Source organism: Acanthisitta chloris, unplaced genomic scaffold (genome assembly GCF_000695815.1).
Source record: "Acanthisitta chloris isolate BGI_N310 unplaced genomic scaffold, ASM69581v1 scaffold36741, whole genome shotgun sequence".
Lineage (NCBI taxonomy): Eukaryota > Metazoa > Chordata > Aves > Passeriformes > Acanthisittidae > Acanthisitta > Acanthisitta chloris.
In genome coordinates, this window is record NW_008658330.1 from 14,279 (window position 1) to 34,332 (window position 20,054).

Here is a 20,054-nt window from a genome sequence, read left to right on the forward strand (position 1 = left end):
CTGTTTTTATTGAGCAACTCATGTGTTCTGTTGTTCATATGCAGCAGGAACTGCAGCTCTCACAACTCTTGTCTGGTGAGTGTTTGTTAGAGTGAAAGTTCGTTTGCTCAAGCGACAGTAAGAACCTTTTCTCTGCTGTCCCTCGTGCTGTGTGTGCCCATGGTGCAGGAGTTGGTATTGGGAGGGATCTGCCAGAGCCAAAGGCTTATTTCACTGACAACTGCTAAAGGAACTGAGCACTCCTTGCTGCGGAAATTCTTCTGCATCATATTTTCTCCCCCACTCCCACAAATATTTAGAATACCTCGGTATTTTAAATTAAGAGTTAGTCATTGCCCAAGTGCCAGGCATGCACTATTAATACTCTGCTGAGGTCAGGTTGTGTTCCTCCACTGAGCAAATACTTGCCAAAACTCTGGAAACAAGTTCCTGCAAATGCTTGTGTTGGTCACTGAGTCTTCCCTTGTCACCATTAGGCTTCAGTCGCTGCCGAGGAGCTGTCCTCCAAGTGTCCAAGAGCACTGGGGCCCATTGGGTCCTGGTGGTGCGAGGGGCAGTGACAGTAGCCACTGTCAGAGCTGACAGAAGCAGTGTCTGTAGTAGTTACTAACCACTGACCGAACAAACCCATTTCTGCTTGTTGTGAAACAGTCCCAGTGGTATTGGGGATCCCCGGGGGGGGGGAGACTGCCCTGTGGCTGCATCCCGTGGTGTGCAGGCAGCGCTGGTCCTGCGCCAGCTCTGACCCCCGAGCTCCTGGGGCTCTGGCTCTGACCCCCGTGTTCCTGGGGCTCTGGCTGCAAGGGCTGTGAGTAAGAGGGAAGAAGGGGGAGGAATCGCTCCTTGTTGGCTCCTACAACCACTTGTAGGCACACCCCTAGGAAGAGTTTTTCCGTTTCAGCACTGGCTGACAGTGATGACACGTCTCTCTCCTCTCTTACCTCCAGCAGAACTGTAAGGCAGAGCTTGGTATGATACCATGGAAGGGCAGCACAACCATCCACATCATCTAGGGGACCAGAACAACCCTCTGTGCAAGCTGCCAGGGCAGGAATTCCAGCATGATCCTCAGGTAAGTGTGTGTATGTCTGGTCTTTCTCCTTCTGTGTTCCCTTCCTTTTGTAAAAGTAGATTGCTTAGCATATAGCCTTTTTTTCCCCCTCTCTTGTGTTTCTGGTGCTTGCAGCAGTTTTAGGGGATATTCAGTTTGGGACTCTGCCAGCCAGAGCTTCCTGAAAACAGTTTTTGATGATAACAAGAGAAAAAGGAAATAGTTTGAACTTTGCTTAAAGCAAGTTTTTTAATCATCTCATGCAAACAGGCACTGTGTTGGCTTTCCTTTGTCTTTGAGTCTTTGAAGAACAGGCCAAAGTAAAGCAGATGATTGTGTAAGTGAATAAATGTATTTTATCTCCTTTTATAGTTTAATGATAAATGCTGAAGAGGTAATTACCAAATATAAGAGTTCATCCTGCGTGGGACTGTGGGGGCTCCGTGGGTCTGGGAAATCCATCCCACAGCGTGTTTTGTCTGCACTGTTACAGAGCTGCACTGGAGCAGCTCATCTCTCTCTCCCTGCCTGTCTGCACAAGGGCTAACCCCAGGGTTGACCTGCATTCTGTGTAGTCATGGAACATGCACGTTGGGAGTTCTGGCTGCTTCTTGCAGTGTGTGTCTGTCCCTCAGAGCAATTCAGTTTACCTACACCTTATTTCAAGGAGTAAACAAAAAGCATGGTGGAATTGCTGCTAGAAGGAAGAGCACTGTGCCTGTGGTGTGAGCCTGCCGTGGGAAGGGGCTGTGGGTGTTAGTGCAGTGGTGCTCCAGGTTCTCTGAGCAAGCAGTGGGCACTGGGATGGCTCTGTGGGCACCCAGGACAGGGTGGAGTGAGGAATGTGTCCTCACGGCGCCGCGGGAACGCTCCGTGGTGTGGAGCAAAGCCCCTCTCCTAATGCAGCAATTTGTCATATTAAGTCATTTAATAATAATTGAATCCCCTTGATTAATCTCCTAGAATTAGCCAGTTGCATTTTGAGCAATTAGGGTTAATTACTGCCTCATTTGGCAGGATAGTGCCCCTGTAATTATTTCATGAACAAGATTAGGAAGTGTTCCTGCGCAGCAGATACGTTCATGGCATCTTGGAGCACATGCTAGAATTTGTAATGACATAGTTAAGTGTAATTAGTAGTTAATAATCTGTGTTCTGCTGTGATGCTGATGCTGAGTGGGCTCATTTCACTGGATGGTCATTGTTCAGTGAAACCTCCAGTCCCCAGTTGTGTTAATGTAAGGCTCTGTTAGCTGCTCCGAGAGGGAGCTCGTGTGGGGTGGGAATTGCAGGAAGACTTTCTTTGGGTTTGCTGTCAAAATAACATTGCAAAGCTGAATAACAAATGCATACAGTCAGGCACAGAGTGGGAGGAAATGCCCTGCATTGCCCCAGTGAAGTTGTCAGCAAGAGAGAATGTTTCTAGTAATGTTCGAGAGTGAAAGTGTCAGTTAATCTCCAGATTACTTAGTGTTTATAGCAGTAAGCAATAAAAGCTATTTAGGAGTAAATCTGTGATATAAAAATACGTAGCTGTAATTTTTCACTTAGTTTTCTTGCTAAATAAACACAGTAACTCACTTTTAAACATCCCTTTATATACCCAGGCTTAGCAGAGCTGTTCACGGTGGTTTCCTTCTGGTCTGCAAAGCCAAGGCAGGTTCAAGGTGTGAGTCACTAGGCAGCAAAGACATCCCAACTTACAGTTTCTAAGTGCTTAAGTTATGTTAACTCTAATTTCTTTGTGAATGTCACCTCGTTCTGCTGTTTTGGTGTTTCTTTCTTACCTCCTCATTCTGCTGATAGGTAGGGTAAAACTTTGAAATTGAAGCAAACTTTGCATTCCAGGAGGCAGCTCAGGTGGAGGATGTTTTATGACTGTGTAGCCTAGTTTTGAAGCTGCAAATGGAAAAACCTGATGTATTCTTCAATAATTACTCGGCTACCTGTTTGAAGGATAATCCATATTTTAAAAGTTTCCTCGCATCTTGTGAGCTTAGACGTTCTTTCTTTAATCAATCTGTTCTAATGTGCCCTCATAAATTCACCCTGGAATTTCAGCCCCAGTATATGCAAAGTTCCTTTCAGGCAGTGGAGGTGACTGTTTGGTTGGGGCTTACTGAAAGGGTTTGAGGTACTGAGTGGGTAGTAAATCATTTATCTGTGTGTGTGTCCTCCTGGAGGGGCTGAACTCGCTCGCTGCAGCCTTGGGAAGGTGAGCTGGGTACAGTAACTGTCACTCAGATGAGGGATGCACTCTGGAAGGCAGGAAACCATTCCTTTAAAACTAATGATGCATTGCAAGTATCAGAGAGAACCTTATACCCAGCGCAAGATAATTAAAATTCAGGTCAGAAGTGTATGACTTAGTCGGGCTAAATTTTTTAATGAGATTTCAGAAAATTAATTGGGCGAGTATGTTTTCACTCTTCTGAAGAGCCTTTCACTTCATGGCTCTGCAGGAGAGCTGCGTTCACTGGGGCTGGAGGTTGCAGGGCCTGACTTTAACCGTTGGTTACCCGATGTGTCTCCAGGTGTGTTCCCCATGCTCTAGCTGCTCCGACCTGTCTGCACAAACTGCTGACTCTGCCTATTCCCAGGGCACTGAACAACTGGCGTTAGCGTCGTTAGCATATTAGCACTCTAGGTTTGTGTTGTGCAATTAGCAGGGAACGTTCCCCTTTTTCAGCCCATTCAGGCTTGGTTTGCCATGCACTGCTACAGACATCATCCCCCAAATGGGAAACTGGTGAGGGGAAACTGCATCCTGTCACCAGGACCAAGTACAGAGCAAGGAGCTTCCCTAGTCCTGCCTGGTCTGTTTGCCTGGTCTGCTTTGTCACCTGGGATGTGGAGACTCTGAGGAGCCTTTGTTCTGCCCTTTCACACGTCTGTTCAGGTGTCTGCAAGGTGTTTTTTCAGTGTTATGAAGCTCACGAATTCTGGTTTGCAGAAAACCTTGTAACACCTCAAAATCTGAAGCTCAAAGTCTTGGCAAACGTCTCCCTGAAGTGCTGTGCAGGGGCTGCCACTGCCTGTTTGTACCAGCTCTGGAATCTGTGCTCTGGCACCAGCAGTTCTGTCTCCCAGGGCACATGTATGCCAGAGATGTTGTCCAGAAGAGCTTGTTCTTGGAATAATCTCTGCATTTCTTCTTCAAAATGAATGGGCTCTTTATTCGAACGAGGAATTAATTGACTTTAATCTTTGGCTTTTTTATTTTTTTGGTGGAGGAGGAGAAGAATGAGACTTCATTGTGTAGATGAAGAGAACAGCCTTTGTCTCAAAGCAGGCTCTTCCCAGACTGTACCCTGGGAACAGCAGTGTGCAAACAGCCCAATGTTCATAGTGTCCAGTGCTTGGAGCTCTTTTTGGTTGGTTTTTTTTTCTCCCCTTTTCTCCATTTTTTTTCATGAATTCAAGCTCCATCGTTGACCTCAACACGTGATCTGCAGTGTCAGGGCTTGATTTTACTGTGCTCACACAAACCTGAGCCTGGATCTGTCCTGAAAATGGGAAAATGTGTTTTTGATGGGCATGTTTGAAGGTGGTGTCTGATTTTTGCACACAATTTCTGTCTGTACATGAAAACTCTGGGATTTGCAGAAGCAAAGATTGTGGGTTGTTGGAATGAATAGGTGTTGGTTCCCTGGCAGCTTTGTGAGGAATTGTAGTGGTTAATTGTAGCAGGACTTGAAAACAATGGAGGTCCCTGGTCCAAAGTAATGAAATAAGTGACTTTAGGGATGGTATTCGGAGAAGGCAGATGTTTTTTTTTGTAACTAAATTCCTTGTAACAGCATTTAGCAGAGTTTCCTGCTCACATTTAAGTACAGCAAAGCGTGAGAGAAAGTTCAGTTTGCACAAACCTGTGGGGAAGTGGCCTGTGATCAGTAAGGACTCCTGGCATGGTTTGGTCTAACCTGAGGATGCTTTCTGGTTTGTGCTGTAATCAAACATCTCCCAGGCTCTCTGAAAGCTCCATTACTTTAATTAGGTCTGATAGGTTGTGATAGCAAATGCAAATCTAGGTCATTGCATATGTAAATGTGCAGCTGTAGTCCTGGAGGATGCCAGAACACATCAGCTGAGGTGTCCAGTCCTTGCCCAGTGGGACCTCCAGTGCTGCAGCCTCGCTGTGCTCTCCAGGGGAAGTGGTCGGGACACTCACTCCTGTCACTTGCCCAACATTCGTTTATATTTGCAGGTTCAGAAGTTGGTAGATATTTCTCGGCCCTTGCTTAAAATATTAATTTGCACTTCAACACTCTTGGTTTAAACACACACGTTAATGATTTATGAAGGGCAAGTGGATGCTGTCCTAGATCTCGGTGTGGATTTCTGTCTGGAAAAGAAAGCTCAGGGGTGGGGGCCTCATAAAATGGTTTTAGACGTGCTGCCTCTGTCGTGAGTGGTAACTGCAAGATAGAAATTGTTTGCTCAGACTTCCTTACTGCCTGAGAACAGCTCAGGAGGCACATGGACACGGTGAAGGGGATGTGTGATTCTAGTGTTCAGTTAGGGAAAAGTGGTTTGTAGTTTTATGCACTGACACCCTCGTTGTGGCTGAGCAAAGGGATTTGTCTCTGCAGATCAGTTAACTTGCCTAGTGGCTCATAGTAAATGGGTTGGGAAGTGGAGATGTTTGTGGTCAGTGCCAGGACATGGGACAAGTCCTGGTGTTCAGACTTTCTGCTGGTTTTGTCACACACAAAATGCAGGTGAACTGACGTTTTGTTGTGCTGCCTGTAATGAGCTGAGTGTTCCCACCCTCCTGGGCTGTGTATTGATGAGTGTTACCATTTGTCAGATCCCTGCAGAGAGAGATTGCAACGAGTTTACACTGAGAAGGCTGCAGGGGCTGATGACTTGGAGGATTTGTTTGTCTGCTTTTAGCCCAGGTTGCCTTACTCTGCTGATGCTTTAGTAACTTAGAGGAGAATGAATGTAAAACAGCAAAGCAGTGTGACCTCGATGTTCTGCTCCTTGTCTGGTGCCCCACAGGATACCTTTTCCCTCATCAGTGGAGGGATGCTCCCCGTTCACTGGGTAGTGTGCACTGCCAGACTAGAGAGAGGAATCCCGAGGCTTTGTTTTGTTTTGTTGGTTTTTTTTTTCTGTAAATGCAGTGTAACTTTGAGCACAGCACAGGCTCTGAGAGCCAACCCAGACTGGCTGCAGCCAATTGCAGGTAGCTTAGTCCAGAGTGCAGGGGAGAGTAAAGCGATCTCAAAGGGAAACACTCCCTGAGCTGTTTGCAGGAAGCACTTGATGAAATCATCTTCCTCTCTCTGTGTGACTTGCCTTCAGCTTTGCTCACTAAACCTCTGCCAAATGTGATTGCAGCTCAGAGCAGCACACACCCCTTGAAATCTGGAGGCTCTCTCAAGTGCCTGGTGGCTACTCTCGTTTGTTGAAGAGGAGTCAGTTTTATTTCTGTTGCAGAGGAAACAGAGGTCCAGACTTTTACTCATAAAAATAAAGAGGCACAATGAGACCCTCACAGTGGCTTGTGAGTGGTGCTGCAAAAGGTGTTGGACTGAAGGCTTTACCTGCATTTTAAATCCTAATTCCAGCTCCTTGCCCTGTGTGAGGAAATGACAGTGGTAGCAACAGTTAGTTACCTCCTAAAAACATGCAGCTCTCCTGGGACACCAATGCTGGGATTGTCTGCCCAGTGTTGAGCTGTAGGTGGTGGCTCATCCCTGGGAAGCTCTTCCCCACCCCCAGTGCTGGGGACTTCTCTTCTTGTGGTTTGCCAGGCAAACTCTGAAACAGCTCAAGATGCAGAAGCTTGAAAATATTCTACTTGGCATGTGTGGTAAGTTGGAGTAATTAATTTTCATAATTCCTTTTTGAAACATTGTTTGGCAGTCATGCTAATTAGGGAAGGGAGCAGAGTGGCTCTGGGGAGCAATTCCCAGTCCGTGGAGTACACACTCCTCGTTCCGCTGTGTCTACCTGCCTGGCTGGGTGTTTACCTGGGACTGCTCAGCAGGAGGATCAGCTTCTCCCAGGTGACACAGGCAGGCAGAGTTGATGAGAGGCTGTGTAACGAGGGATACAGCAGTTTGGGACTAATTAGTTACTTACACGGAAGGCAAGACTTTAATTCCCTTCCTAGGAAAGCCATTTAGCTTCCCTCAGCCTGTGCTCCTGATCCATCTCCGAGGAGTGAGTGCTGCTGTGGTTGGGCTGTAGCCTGCTCAGCCCAGGTTGAATTCTTGCCCCAGCCCCGAGAGCTGAGGGTGTTTCATGGCCTGTCCTCACACCTTGGTGGTTCCCTTTGCCTCACAGAGACACCTGACGTCTTTCCCCTACCGCTGCACCTTGGCTGACTTCCAGATAGAGAAGAAGATCGGACGAGGCCAATTCAGTGAGGTTTACAGAGCAACTTGTCTGCTGGACAGAAAACCTGTGGCACTAAAGAAAGTCCAGGTGAGCGTTTCGGTTCCAAGCCTCAGTGTTCAGAGGAGATTGGGAATGTCTCGAGGGTCAGCACAGATCAGGCTGAGTCAAGTAACTCTGCACTGCGTTGGGCTTCGCCCCTCAGCAGCTCCGAGTGGGTTTCTGGGTCTGAATTGGTGTCATATGGCTGTGCAATTTTGTGTTTGGTTTAAATTTCAGTTTTTATTTTGCAAAAGGGTTTGTGAAGTTCTAACTGAACATGTGGCAGAAGGAGGCCCATGGCTGATGTCCTCACACAGCAGAGTTGTGAGGCACAGAGCATGAAAGGGACAGTGCCTGAGCTCCTGGAGGAGTCTGGGAAGAGTTTCTGAAGAACTTAGTTGCCAGTAGTGTAGATTTCTTGCACTTGGCTGAAAGTACTGGGCAGTGTTCAGAACAGCATTGTGTTTGGAGCAATCTGCCTTTCGTCCCTCAACAGATCCTTTAGGTCCTTGTTTCTAGTGACTTCCCCTGAGTATCACAGGAGGAGTATTAATGCTCAGTGTTACTGTTAGGTACTGCAGAGCAATCAGTGCAAGCTGTGTTTAAAAGAGAAGTCAACATGTTGTATTTGTTTACTACATGAAATTAGTAGTAACTAAAGCAATGAGAATCATGACAACAAATTCACAAACTGTATCTCTATTTTCTGTGCTGCTCAGAACGTTGCCTACAGGTCCTGAAATCACCTCACCCAGTGCCTGTTAGTGGTTTCAAAATACAGAAAACATTGATCTTTCTTTGATCTGAGGATTGTGTGAATACTCATTACAGCAGAGGATATACAAACTGGGGGAGGAAAGACCAACTGCTTGTTAAAGTACTTTGTTTGTTGTCTCATTTTTATCTTCTGTGTTCTTGTCTTTGAAGATCTTTGAAATGATGGATGCCAAGGCCAGGCAGGATTGCATTAAGGAGATTGACCTCTTGAAGGTGAGAATTTTTATAATGGCTTTTTCCATATTTTATTTTCTTTTGAGAAAAGCATTGTTTCCAGGTTGGCAAATAAAGCTGAAAAAGCTCACACAGTGATCTTAAAACTGCTTTCTTTTGCAGCTAGAATGCCAATGTGACACAAGAGTTTGGTCTTAGAGCCTAATTTTATTGAGTTTTCTGCCTATAGTCCAAGGAATCTTTTAAAATTCTCTGTCATTAAAAAGCCCCACAAGTACTTCTCTGTGAGAGACATGTAAATTCTGCCCTTTATGTGTTTTGATTTGTTTGTCACTTTAATTAATGAGCTGCCTAGAGGAGAAAGCAGTTTTGCATGTACATGTTGTGTGTATGTGTATAAATATCCCACATGAAAAATGGTTGTTTAGATAAAGGCTCTGAAACCAGAGAGTGTTTAAGTGATTAAAGCAACTAGTGACTTTTTATGTCTGGGCAATTTATTTTAAAATGTTGCTGGGAAATGTGTGTGTTGCACTTTAAATACCTATTTCGAGTAAATGCAACAGATTGTAGAAGGTTAAAATTTCGGTTGAGCTAGTCAGTTTTGATTCTGAAAGTATTAATCCTGCAAATGTTGTGTTAGGTAGTCCTGTCTGAATTGTCAGTTTGTATTCACACAGCTCAGACAAAGCCTGAGCGTGGCAGAGTGTGGGGAAGGACACAGGGTAAGCACAGGGACGGGGAACTGGTCAGTGGCTCAACGGTCGTGGAGAAAAACAACATTAACAGGCAAAAAGAGGGTTTGTGGTGTCTTTGGGTTCTGGGTAAGCTAGAGTTTTGTCTTGAGCTCTGGTTCTGGAACGTGTCATAAACTTGCAGAGGAATCAGAGGGAACTGGAGATAAAACACCCACACTGGCTCTGGACGGTCAGCATGGTGTGTGTTCTGCTTCACAACAGTGACATGAGTGTGCTTTTCTCAAATGAATCACTTCAGCAGTTTTAATTTCAGCATTTTTAGTGCCATTATAGTAAAAGATAAAGTACTTTTCACTTCCTAAGTGAAGTGCAACCAAAGCCAGGCAGAACTGTCCCTTGCTGCCAGTGTAGTTGTGGCTGAGAGCTGTGTGAAGCTCCTCATACAGGGCAGCAGCAACCTGTGAGCTGCAGCTCCCCAGCCTTTCCCAGCCCCTCTCAATTTGCTGCATTTCTAAGAGCACAAGAGAAAGAGAATCTAAAGCCAAATGAGCAAGGGAGAGAAATAAGAGCAGTAGAGATCTCAAGGTGCTGCATTATCCCCTCAGCAGTTGCAGTTTTCCACTTTAGGAAATCCAGACATAAAATACTAACCCAGAAACGTTAATTTGTTGAGCCCATTTTGTAATTTAGTCCTGTAAAGAAGAGGTAACAATCTGAGGAGATGTAATTTTGTAAGAAGTTGTGAATCTAAGACTTTGCTACACTGAAATGCAGAAAGGAATTAGTGAAGATGACAGCATAAACAAACTGATTTGTGCATTATTTCCTCTGTCAAAGTTGTGATTTCATTTTATTTTTGGGGCAAGGAGCTCAAGGTATAGTGTAATCAGCATCTGAGGGTTTGTTTATGTGTAATGAGGGAGAAAAAACCCAGTTCCTGCTTACCAAGGCTTCATTCAGGACATTGCTCTGAACTGTTCTGCAAGTTCACAGTAGAAAAGGCTGTTTCACACTCTTTGGGTTGAATTGCTCTTTAATCAAGACACTTTTATCATGCTGTGCTGGTGAGGAATGATATCCCTCACAGGATTTGTGTCTATAGTGACTCGGAGCAGTTTGTGGTTGTGTCTGTTGGGAACTGCTGTGCAGGTATCTTGGAGGTCTCATCACTACAGCTCTGTGTTCTTGTGTCTCTGTCTGCAGCAACTGAACCACCCCAATATAATTAAGTATTTGGATTCCTTTATTGAAGACAATGAGCTCAACATTGTCCTGGAGTTGGCTGACGCTGGAGATCTCTCTCAGATGATTAAGGTAAGGACGTGTGGGGCCTGGAGGTGCCACAGACTCTCACAAGGTGTTGGGGTGAGCACAGCTGTGCCAGCAGCGCTTTCCTTCTCCTCTCATAGTTTTGCACACCCACTGGGTGGTTCCAGCCTCAGCCACAGGTCTGGGGGCACTCAACACCTCAGGCTATGCCATGGGGTCACTGCCTCAGAGGGGAGGAGTGTCTGGGTGACTTGGTGGGACTTGAGTGTTATTTGCAAGGTTGATTTACTCAGCCTGTGATTGATGGGGACACTTAATTACTGCTGGATTCACTCCTCACACTGCCTGTCTGCCACTCTGAACATTCAAGGAAGTGTATTGACTTTCCTTGCAATGGGGATTTGGGTTTGAGAAAATGTTTCAAGTACTTGTTCTTCTTTTATGTTGCTCTTAGGAATACTTGTATTGCTGCAAACCAGCTTTAGTTAAGCTGTTACCACCTGCTTTTATATTTTCTTTGACATGTTAATCTTTAGACGTACATCCCTTGTGAGAACAGATGTGTTATATCATGTTTGTTAGCACTCTCAACCTTCTCTCCATGTTTTACCTGTTTTTTTCCATCATTATTCCATAATTATCATAAATGAATGTTTGGAAAGTTCTCCTCCTCCTTGTTGTCACAGTTAAAATATCTTATTAACAGATTTGTTTGCTTTGCCAGCAGAGCTATGAGGCACTAGGCCAAAGGCTGTCAAACAAGTTATCCACTTAGTCCATAGTCAATGGCTAAATTTACAGTATCCAGGAAAATCTGCTCTGTCTCACAGGAGAACTCCCCCTGGGCGAGTGAGCTGGGAGCAGGCAGTTGGCAGAGAGTTCCTGGGGAGAGCCCCAGAATTCCAGCCTCATTCCACAGCCCTCAGTAGTGAGAGCAGGAGTCAGGGCCCTGTGTGACCATCCAGGACTGGGCAGGAGTTTTGCTTGATTTTTAAATCTTGCCTTATAAGAAGTTTTACCTACAGAATCATAAGATTTCATGATTTAAAATATTTCCATCTTTTATGTCATGTGCAGGTTTTAGTTTAGAACATCCTCCACTGGTAAATACGCTCGCTTGTCTCTCAGGGTTGGGTGTTTGGTGTTTTGAAATGACTTTGTGTGTCACTCTAATAGGAGTTGCAGTTTCCAAAGGCTGTAGGTTTGCTGCTGTGCCCAGTGCTGTGTGCTGGCATCCCCTGGCTGCTCTGTGCTCCTGTCTGTGTTTCAGGCATGAAAAGATTCACTTGGGCTTTTCTCAAGGTCACATAAGTGACGTTTTTCTATTGGTACAAATCTGAGAGGTAGAAAACAGAGCTAAAAAGCTACCAAACCCTAAAGCCAAGAGGGAAGAAGAGCATCCCTGTGCAGCAGTGGGTTTGCCTCCAGCCCCTCCGTGCCACCCTCACCCTCCCCAGGGAGCTGAGGCTCACGTGAGGGTTTGGGTTCTGGCAGTGCTGGAACAGCAGGACCAGCACTGGAGGTGTGAGGGCAATAAATCCAGGGTCTGTCTCTGTCACGCCCTCGTGCCTGCATTATTTATGAGGGATGTAGAGCTGCAGGAAAACCCACTGGAGAGTTGGGACTTCCTTGTAAATGTCAGGCGAACCTTATTGGACATGACATTTGGAAAATTATCACTTGTGCTCTTGCATATCCACTCTTAAGTGCTTTAATGAGAATTAAATACTTTTATTGTGTATATAACACTTCCTCCCTCACCCTCTGTAATTCCTCTGTGCTCTCGCTCAAGTTTTGGGCTGAGACTGTTGCAATCTGTCAGCTTTGCTGCCTGGGGAATTGCACGGTCGTGCCCCTTCGCAGCTGATCTGCAAAAGGAAATTTGCCATTGCTCGAGTCAAACACGAACCAGTAACAGCATTTCACATGAAATGGAAAACGTGACAAGGGACCTCAGATGTCAGAGCTGGGAGGGGAAGCACGAGATGCAGGCAGGGGCAGCAGAGTTCCCTTCCTTTATTCTGGCTGCAGATGGGAATTCTGGTGAGTCTGACGCAGAGCAGTGCAGCTGTAGTGCCAGGAGGGTGTACAGCGCTCCGGAGTCGTTAGCCATTGACATCTCCTGTGCAGAGCAGGGGGATCAACCTGAAACCCCTGGCAGTGTGTTACAGGAGTGTTTTGCTAACGCCCTGGGCGAGAAGCTGGCTCACGGTCCAGCACAGTGTGGAGCAGTGAGAAGGCAGGAGCAGCACCCAAAGCCATGCAGGGTTGGGATGCTGGGACACAGGGATCTCTGTGCCTGTGATGTGCAGGGCTCTGGTGTACCTCTGGCAAGGAGAGAGAGTAGCTGCAGGTCTGGAGTGTTTGTCCTTCACTGGAGCGTGCAGCTGCTTCGTTAGTCCTGTGACAAGCTGAGGAAGACTTTGGTATTCCAAGGGCCCGCACCAGGCTGCATTCCATGTCGTGTGCACAGTGCTTCCCGTTGTTTTGGGAGCTCTTGGGCACCCAGAGGTCCCTCAGAGCTGGACTGGGCCGTGCTGGGCACTGCCTGAGCACACACAGAACAGCCCTTTGGCAGATCTGTGTCTCCTGATCAGCTGTGTCTTCCTGTCTCGCTAGAGTGCAGTTCATTTCTTATTCCTATTATGCATGAAATGGAATATTTTATTCTACCTGATCACAGGAGGAGCCCAGATACTTTATTGATGCTCTGGCCATGGCTAAAAGAGGGAAGCAGATTTCCTTGTCCTGGTGAATAGACAATGCAATAATGAATGTTTACAAGGGTTTTTTTAATGGTCCTTTGTTTCTTAAGGCAAAATATTTGGGACATTTGTTGTTTTGAGGCATTAAATATGTTTTGCAAGGTAATTAAGGAGATTAATGCTAATCATAATTGTGTCCATTGAAAAATGTCAAACCTATTTGAGCGTATTTTTCATAATAGTTGTTAATTAGTGAACTGCATTGAAGTTCCCATACAGGGAGGAGGAGCGAAAGGCTAACCAGAAGTCAAGTCCTGCAGCTGCAGATCTGGAAGACATGAGCAACCTGCAGCTGATTACTGACACAATTCCAGGAGCGAGTCAAATGTGTTGCTTTCTCACTGATCTTTTATTTATTTCCTCCCACAGTATTTTAAAAAGCAGAAACGGTTAATCCCGGAAAGGACAGTGTGGAAATATTTTGTGCAGTTATGCAGTGCAGTGGAACACATGCACTCCCGCAGGGTGATGCACAGAGGTAACATTAATTCAGTCTCTTTTCACTGAATAATAATATAATGTTCCAATTAGTCAGCGCCTACATTCAAAAACAATTATGCTGATGTTCAGCCAATGCATGTTTGGAGAGCTGCAGCCTGCAAGATCGATCTCTCCTTCTGTCTGCCTCACTGGGAAAGGGTTCAGGCCCAGGGAGTGTGGTGTTAGGAAGATGAGCTGCTTTGTATTCCAGACACTGATATTAAGTAGAAGTGTCAAACTTGCCATTAGAAAAGTGTCAGAAATAAAATGCTGAGACTCCTGGATACAGTGAACTCCAAGAAAGAGTCTTCATTATATTAGCTGTGACCTTAGAGAGTTGGGAAGAGTTTTCCTGTCTTGCAGGCTTTGCTGAAATATTAATACAGCTCTGTCCCACTCTCATAACCTGCTCTCGATTTTCATTAATTAGTTTTGAATCTCTCCTCTTAGAACTCCCCATAAGTCTGAGCTCTGTCCAAAAATCGCGCTGCTGCTCTCCATGTCAGCGCAGAGCTCGGTGAAGGACTGGGCTCAGGGTATGCAAATACCCCAAAATACACCAATCACTGCTTGTTATTTCCTGGCTCTTTTGAAGGAGTGAGTTCTCACTAGTTCTTCCAGCAGCGTGGTATAATTTTTGCTCCTCTGTGCATCCCTTAATGCAGTTTATCAGCTCTACCTGAATTAGGTCTGTAATTGGTGGCTGAAATGTGGAGCCTCGTGCAGAGTCTGCTCTGCTGGGAGGGAAGAACTCTCTCCCTCAGCTCTGACCTGACTGCCTGGGGCTCTGGGGTTCTGCTGGATTTTGCACTCCATGGAGCAACTGGGCTGTCCACAGCCCAGAGGTTCTGGGTATGTGGAGCAGTAATTGGCCTCTGCCTGTGGGGATGGTCGTGGGCAGTCCAGGCTCCCGCGGAATGCGATCGCTTCCCGGTAGAACTGGGCATGTATCTTTGATTCCCCACAGTTAGAGCTTGCGTCTGTTCTGTTGAGCTGTTTCCTACATTCTTCCTCATTGGTATTTCTTGTGTGCTGGGAAGTACACTCTGATTTTTGTGTCTGTGCAGAGCTTGAAGCCTTGGAAGATTCAGCCTATCAAAGCTGTACAGGAATGTGGTTCTGCTCGAGCCCCTTTGTACAGCGAGTGCTCCAGGCAATGCTTCTATTGCAGTGTTAGAACCACATAACCTTTTGTGGCTTTGACCTTCTACCTTTTTCTTCTTGCAGACATAAAACCAGCCAACGTGTTCATAACAGCCACGGGGGTGGTGAAGCTGGGAGATCTTGGACTGGGCCGGTTTTTCAGTTCTAAAACCACTGCAGCACATTCCTTAGGTAAGTGGCACTTGTTAAGGAAGCTCTGCCATGCTTTGTCAGCTCTGGTGTTCAGAAGAAGAGGTGTCTGTCCTCTGACAGTGACACAGGTGTGATTCAGGGCATGGGGGTTGTATTTCAGTGCTGTGTGTTTTAAATACTCTTCATATGAATGAATAAGTGTCTTCTGTTTTAAAGCTCCACTTGTTGTTTTTTTCTGGGAGGTCTGGCCTGGTAAGTGTGTGATTCATAGCAAACGCAGCATTTCCACTCCAAACATTCTGTTTGTGTGCCCTGTGCCTGCTGGAGTTGTGTCACACCACCACCCTTACAGCTGTGCTGGTGTGGGTGAGCTCTCCAGACCAGGTGGGTCGTCCATTCCTGACAGGGACTTCACTCCAAATTCAGCTTAGGCTTTAAAGATCCAAGTTCTCTTCATGTCTTCCACATATCTCAAGGTTGCCTTCCTTATTTTTACCACCAGCATTAATTCCAGTACTACAGATGATAATTGTATGTTATATACAGTTCATTGTCTAAGTCTTACAGTATAAAGTGTTTCACAATGTGTCTCTAACCTAATTCTCCATTTTTATTGTTGGGTCTGAAGTTTTTGAGTCCCAAAGGTGCTTCTGTGTTACAGCAGGGAAGGGACTTTGGCTTTTGGTGCAGTATTTAAGCTCTTTCACATTTAGCTCTCTCAGCTGATTTTGGAACAAACAAGGTTTGTTTCACTATCTGTGTTTGTGCAATTCCCCATGCTGAGTGTGAGTCTTGCTGAATTCCTTCCTGGCTGCACACAGCCCTCACTGACACCACTGACCAGCAGCACTGGGACTTCCCAGTGCTCAGGGGAGGAGAGACCTGCCTTGTTTGGGTGTGCTTAAAATCCAGGAGGCATTTCTGCCGTTTGCTTTCACAGACCAGGAGATTTCAGATTTCCCTTTGCATCAAAAGCTTTCCTAGGGTATATGAAGATAAATCCTCTTCGCACAAAGTTGCAATCACATCATCTGAACAGGCCCAAATATGATCATGTCTAATTATATGATCTTACCTAGTTTGACTGCTGCCGTTATTACGTTAATAAGAATAAATTGGGGCTGGGAGGTGGCAGCACACGTGAGCCAAGGGGTGACCTTTGCCAGGGCTGCTCTGAATCCAGAGAGCTCCAGCAGGGAGAGCTCAGCCCCCTGTGCACGAGCCTTGCCCTTCCTCACATCCCTGTGTCCTGGAGACAGGTGAGAGACGTGCAGGATGCTGAGGGAGGGCAGGGAGTGAGACTGGAGACACGTTGTGGGAGGGATGGACATGCCACCACTTCCAGTGGGTCTTGGACCCAAGGGAAGAGGAATGTTTTAGCAATCAAAGTTAGGCAGACTTGAAGCTTCTTCCCCTGTTTTTGGTGATTTGCCAGAGATGCAGGTTTGTAGCATCAGAAAAGCGACTGATCCTGGGTTTGGTTTAATGAAGACATTTGTTTAGGTCTGGGAGTGCTGAGCACCCCACTCTGGTGTGGGGTACCCACCAGGCCAGGCTGCCACGCCGGCCACTTCCCCTGTGCCGCGTTGCCCTGGCAACCGCCCTCGCCCATCATTTCTCTGGCTGCTGACCCATGAATTCCATGTGCAGCTTATGCAAATATATTCATCTCATTTTTTCCTTCGGTTGTGTCTGCTGCATCAGCCTGGCATGAAAGGGCATTAGCAGTGCCGACCCTCCTGACAGGTGTAGCGCCGGGCTCGGCAGCGCCCGCCGTGGCAACGGAGCCGTAATTAGGGCGAGGAGCAGAACGAACGTCAGATGAATTACCAGGCAGCAGATCATATTTGTCAGGGAGGATTGCATACATAAAAATTAAGTGACAGTACATGCCGGGGTAATGAAAGAAAAATGGAAGATTTGCCTGTACACAGCACGTGAGATGCAGCGAAAGCCTCGCTCCGAGCAGGATGCAGGCACGGCCTGGTGGGAGCAGGGGGTGACCTGGGGCAGGGAGAGCTCTGCCCCTGAGAACCTCCACGGCAGCACTGCCAGAGGGGACACGTGGGCACCTCCAGCCCCGTGAGTGCCAGGACAGTGCTGGGAGAGGCAGCAGGAACCAGCTGGGGCTGCAGGGTCTGGGCAGTTCACAGGATGCCACATCGACTGTCGCTTTCCTTCTCCCTGCCTGACTTTGAGGGAAGGCAGGAGATGCTTTTCCATAGGGGAGAGCTCTTCCTGCACCAGGAGATGCTTTTCCGTAGGGGAGAGCTCTTCCTGCACAAGGTCTACCAGCAAATTCACATGTTTTATAGGTAGTGGGTGTAGCAAAGGTGAATATTACCACTACCTGTTACAGCATGATCCTTCCTTCCCTAATTTTAGACTCTGGAAACTTAGCAATAAGCTGGTAGATTTTGTTTTAATAGGAGCTGTAATTAGTACAGAGAATTTCCATTAATATTGGAATGGATAACTTTATTGAGAACTGGAATAATGCCCATTTTTAGCCAAATAAACTTGGCATTATCCAAAGTTCTGACTGGCTTTATGTTTTAAAGAAACGAGGAAAAAACCCAAGCAAAAAAAAAAACCAAAAGAAACCAATTCTACACAGACTAGTCTTGTTTTGGAGCAGATGATTTATTATTTATTCTTGGACAGGAATATACTCGGAGCAGATTTTCCTTTTGGGGGATGCACATAAGTCAAAGCTTCCCAGTGCAGAACATGCCAATAGCCATGGATTGGAATACGTGGGGTGTTACACGTTCCTTCTGGTTCTGCTCAGATGTGAGGGTGAACAGGGAGGAACTGCAGAGCTCTTTAATAAATGGACTATTTTGTTCCTCTTTCTTTCTCTGGCTTGCCAAGCCAGTTTGCCATGTGAAACAAAACCCCAGGGCTCAGAGTGCTTGGGAAGGAAAAGTGGACACAAGGAATGTGCTGGAAACAGCAGCAGCCAATATTGTGTGCATTTGGAGAAGTTTGGGCCTGTGCCTGTAGTGCAGTGTTTGTGGAGGAAATAGCAGATGCAGAATTGCTGCAGGTACACTGTACTACATACATGTGAAAAACAAACTAACCCACGAGCCCAAACCAACCAAAACTTGGTTTGGACTATGCAGTGGTGTGTCCTGAGTCAAAGCTGAGCTGGTAGTTGTGCAAAGACTCAAACTATTATTTTACAAACTGGGCAGTTTTTGTTATTCATGGATGGAATCTCAGATGCTGGAGCACAGTTCTTTTCCTTTTTCATTTGTAATGAGCCTGTTTCAAAACTCACAAGTATTGCAAACTATTGCAAAGTTGGTTCTGACAGGAGTGGAGCATCCAGGAGGGCGCAATGTTTTCATCAGCCTTACCCCTCTGAGGGCCTTGTGTGCTCTGATAGCTCTTGGTTTGAAATGGGGAACACTGCAAAGATACCATAAAGGTCAGAATTCGTTGGGTTCTCTCGTGTTCAGAACTGTTCCCTGCTGTGAGAGGGAAGTGATGGATGTGGAGTCACCATTCCCATTGGTGTTAAAGATGAGCTGGAAGGTGCCAGGGAGGGCGAGAACAAAATGTTTCCTTGTCACTGCTCCTTGTGCTTTGCCCCTAAATGTGTTTATGGAGTTAGATTAATTTCAAGAGATGTTGTTTTATTTTAGCATTTAAAACCCCCAACGTGCAGAGCCTATTGAAATATCTGGAAATATTCTGCACTGGTTTCAGTCTGGTGAGTCTGTGTGAAGGTGTGGAAGAGCTGCTGCTGCACCAGATGTATCTGTGGAAGGTCAGATCCCGTGAATGAGACTCTGCTGGAGCCTCCTAAAAGCTTGAGTCAGATTTCTCTGGGTCCTGCCCGTGAGCTGGGGCTGAGTTTCACAGGAAGCATCAATCCTGGCCGAGCTGTTTCGCACAGAGACACTGTGAGGAAGGTAACACTCCTGTGTGTGACTGTGCTGATCACCTGCCCACTGGCACTGTCACAACAGTTGTGCTCCTCTGGTTCAAGCTGGAAAACCTTTTCCAAAGGGGTGAGCATGATCCTCCCTGTGCAGGGAAGGACTTGCTGTGTTGAGTGATGCAGTTCTCAGGTGTGGCAGTTCTGCTCCAGAATGGTCCCTGTGCACCTTGGGTGCTGGAGTTGCATAGTTAGGGTTTGGAATTCAGATGATATGTGAGGGGAAGGGAGTTGGACTTTTATTTCTGGACTCGCTTTGCTGCCTTTGCCTGTGTATTTTCCTGGTGAGATAAGAGACTGCTCCTAATCTGACTGGGAATAATTAGCATCTCCTAGGAGTGTTGCAGCTAGCCAGGGCTGCTGTGGTCCATGGGAGTGCTGGAGCTGCACACAGGCAGTGCTGAAAAGCTCTGGCATGGCCGAACTGGCTGGTGCTCAAGTTTTCCAACTTTCAGGAACAGAGCAGGAAGATGCTTACTTAGCCATAATCTTCCCCACGGTTTTGTGACCTTTGTAACTTCAAAGGCATTACTGTACCACCTGGTGAGTAGTGCTGAATCTGAACCACAGTTAGTGTTTTCAGCAGGGCAAATGCTGGGGAAAGTTTCTGATTAATAGTCTCCGATTAGGCCGTTCTTGTCAAATTGACTAATGGGATGCAATGCAGAGCCCTGACTGATTGCCCTGGAAGCCTAGTGCAGCTCTCCAGAAGATGCTCATTACGGGAGATTCCCACGTAATGCTGGACAGGCCGTAAAGAGAATTGGGCTTGTCAGTCTTTTATCATGACAGTTATTTAAAAATTAATGCCTGGGTTTGGAGACGCAGGGACCTGCTTGTTTGTGCCTTTGCTAACAAGGCCCCAGTAATGGTAGGTAAATGTGCAGGGAGACCCCACAGAGTCAGCAGTGTGGTGGTGCCAACCTGCCCCCCACGCCCCAAGCTGCAGGGTGACCATGCAGTGACCTGGAATAGCTGAGCTGAAGGGCCCTGGCACAGCACTCCCGAGCACAGAGACTTCAGGGGGGCAAACTTAGGCCTGGCCCTGGTGCTCTTCCTGCCAGCTCCGTGTGCACAGCTCCTGCTCTCGTGTGTGCCTGTGCACAGCTCCTGCTCTCGTGTGTGTCCGTGCACAGCTCCTGCTCTCGTGTGTATCCGTGCACAGCTCCTGCTCTCGTGTGTGTCCGTGCACAGCCCCTGCTCTC

General features: G+C 46.6%; 1 protein-coding gene across 1 annotated transcript in view; it reads left to right on the forward strand.

Moving 5' to 3' along the window:
* The first annotated feature begins 948 nt into the window (after nt 1–948).
* Nucleotides 949–20,054, forward strand: part of NEK6 (NIMA-related kinase 6) — a 27,237-nt gene continuing 8,131 nt past the window's right edge. Inside the window, exons 1-6 of the mRNA XM_009085057.1 lie at nt 949–1,072; nt 7,349–7,489; nt 8,369–8,431; nt 10,294–10,404; nt 13,494–13,602; nt 14,832–14,939. Of these exons, the coding sequence (XP_009083305.1) occupies nt 980–1,072; nt 7,349–7,489; nt 8,369–8,431; nt 10,294–10,404; nt 13,494–13,602; nt 14,832–14,939 (625 nt within the window). The 5' untranslated portion in view covers nt 949–979. The remainder of the gene's footprint in view (nt 1,073–7,348; nt 7,490–8,368; nt 8,432–10,293; nt 10,405–13,493; nt 13,603–14,831; nt 14,940–20,054) is intronic.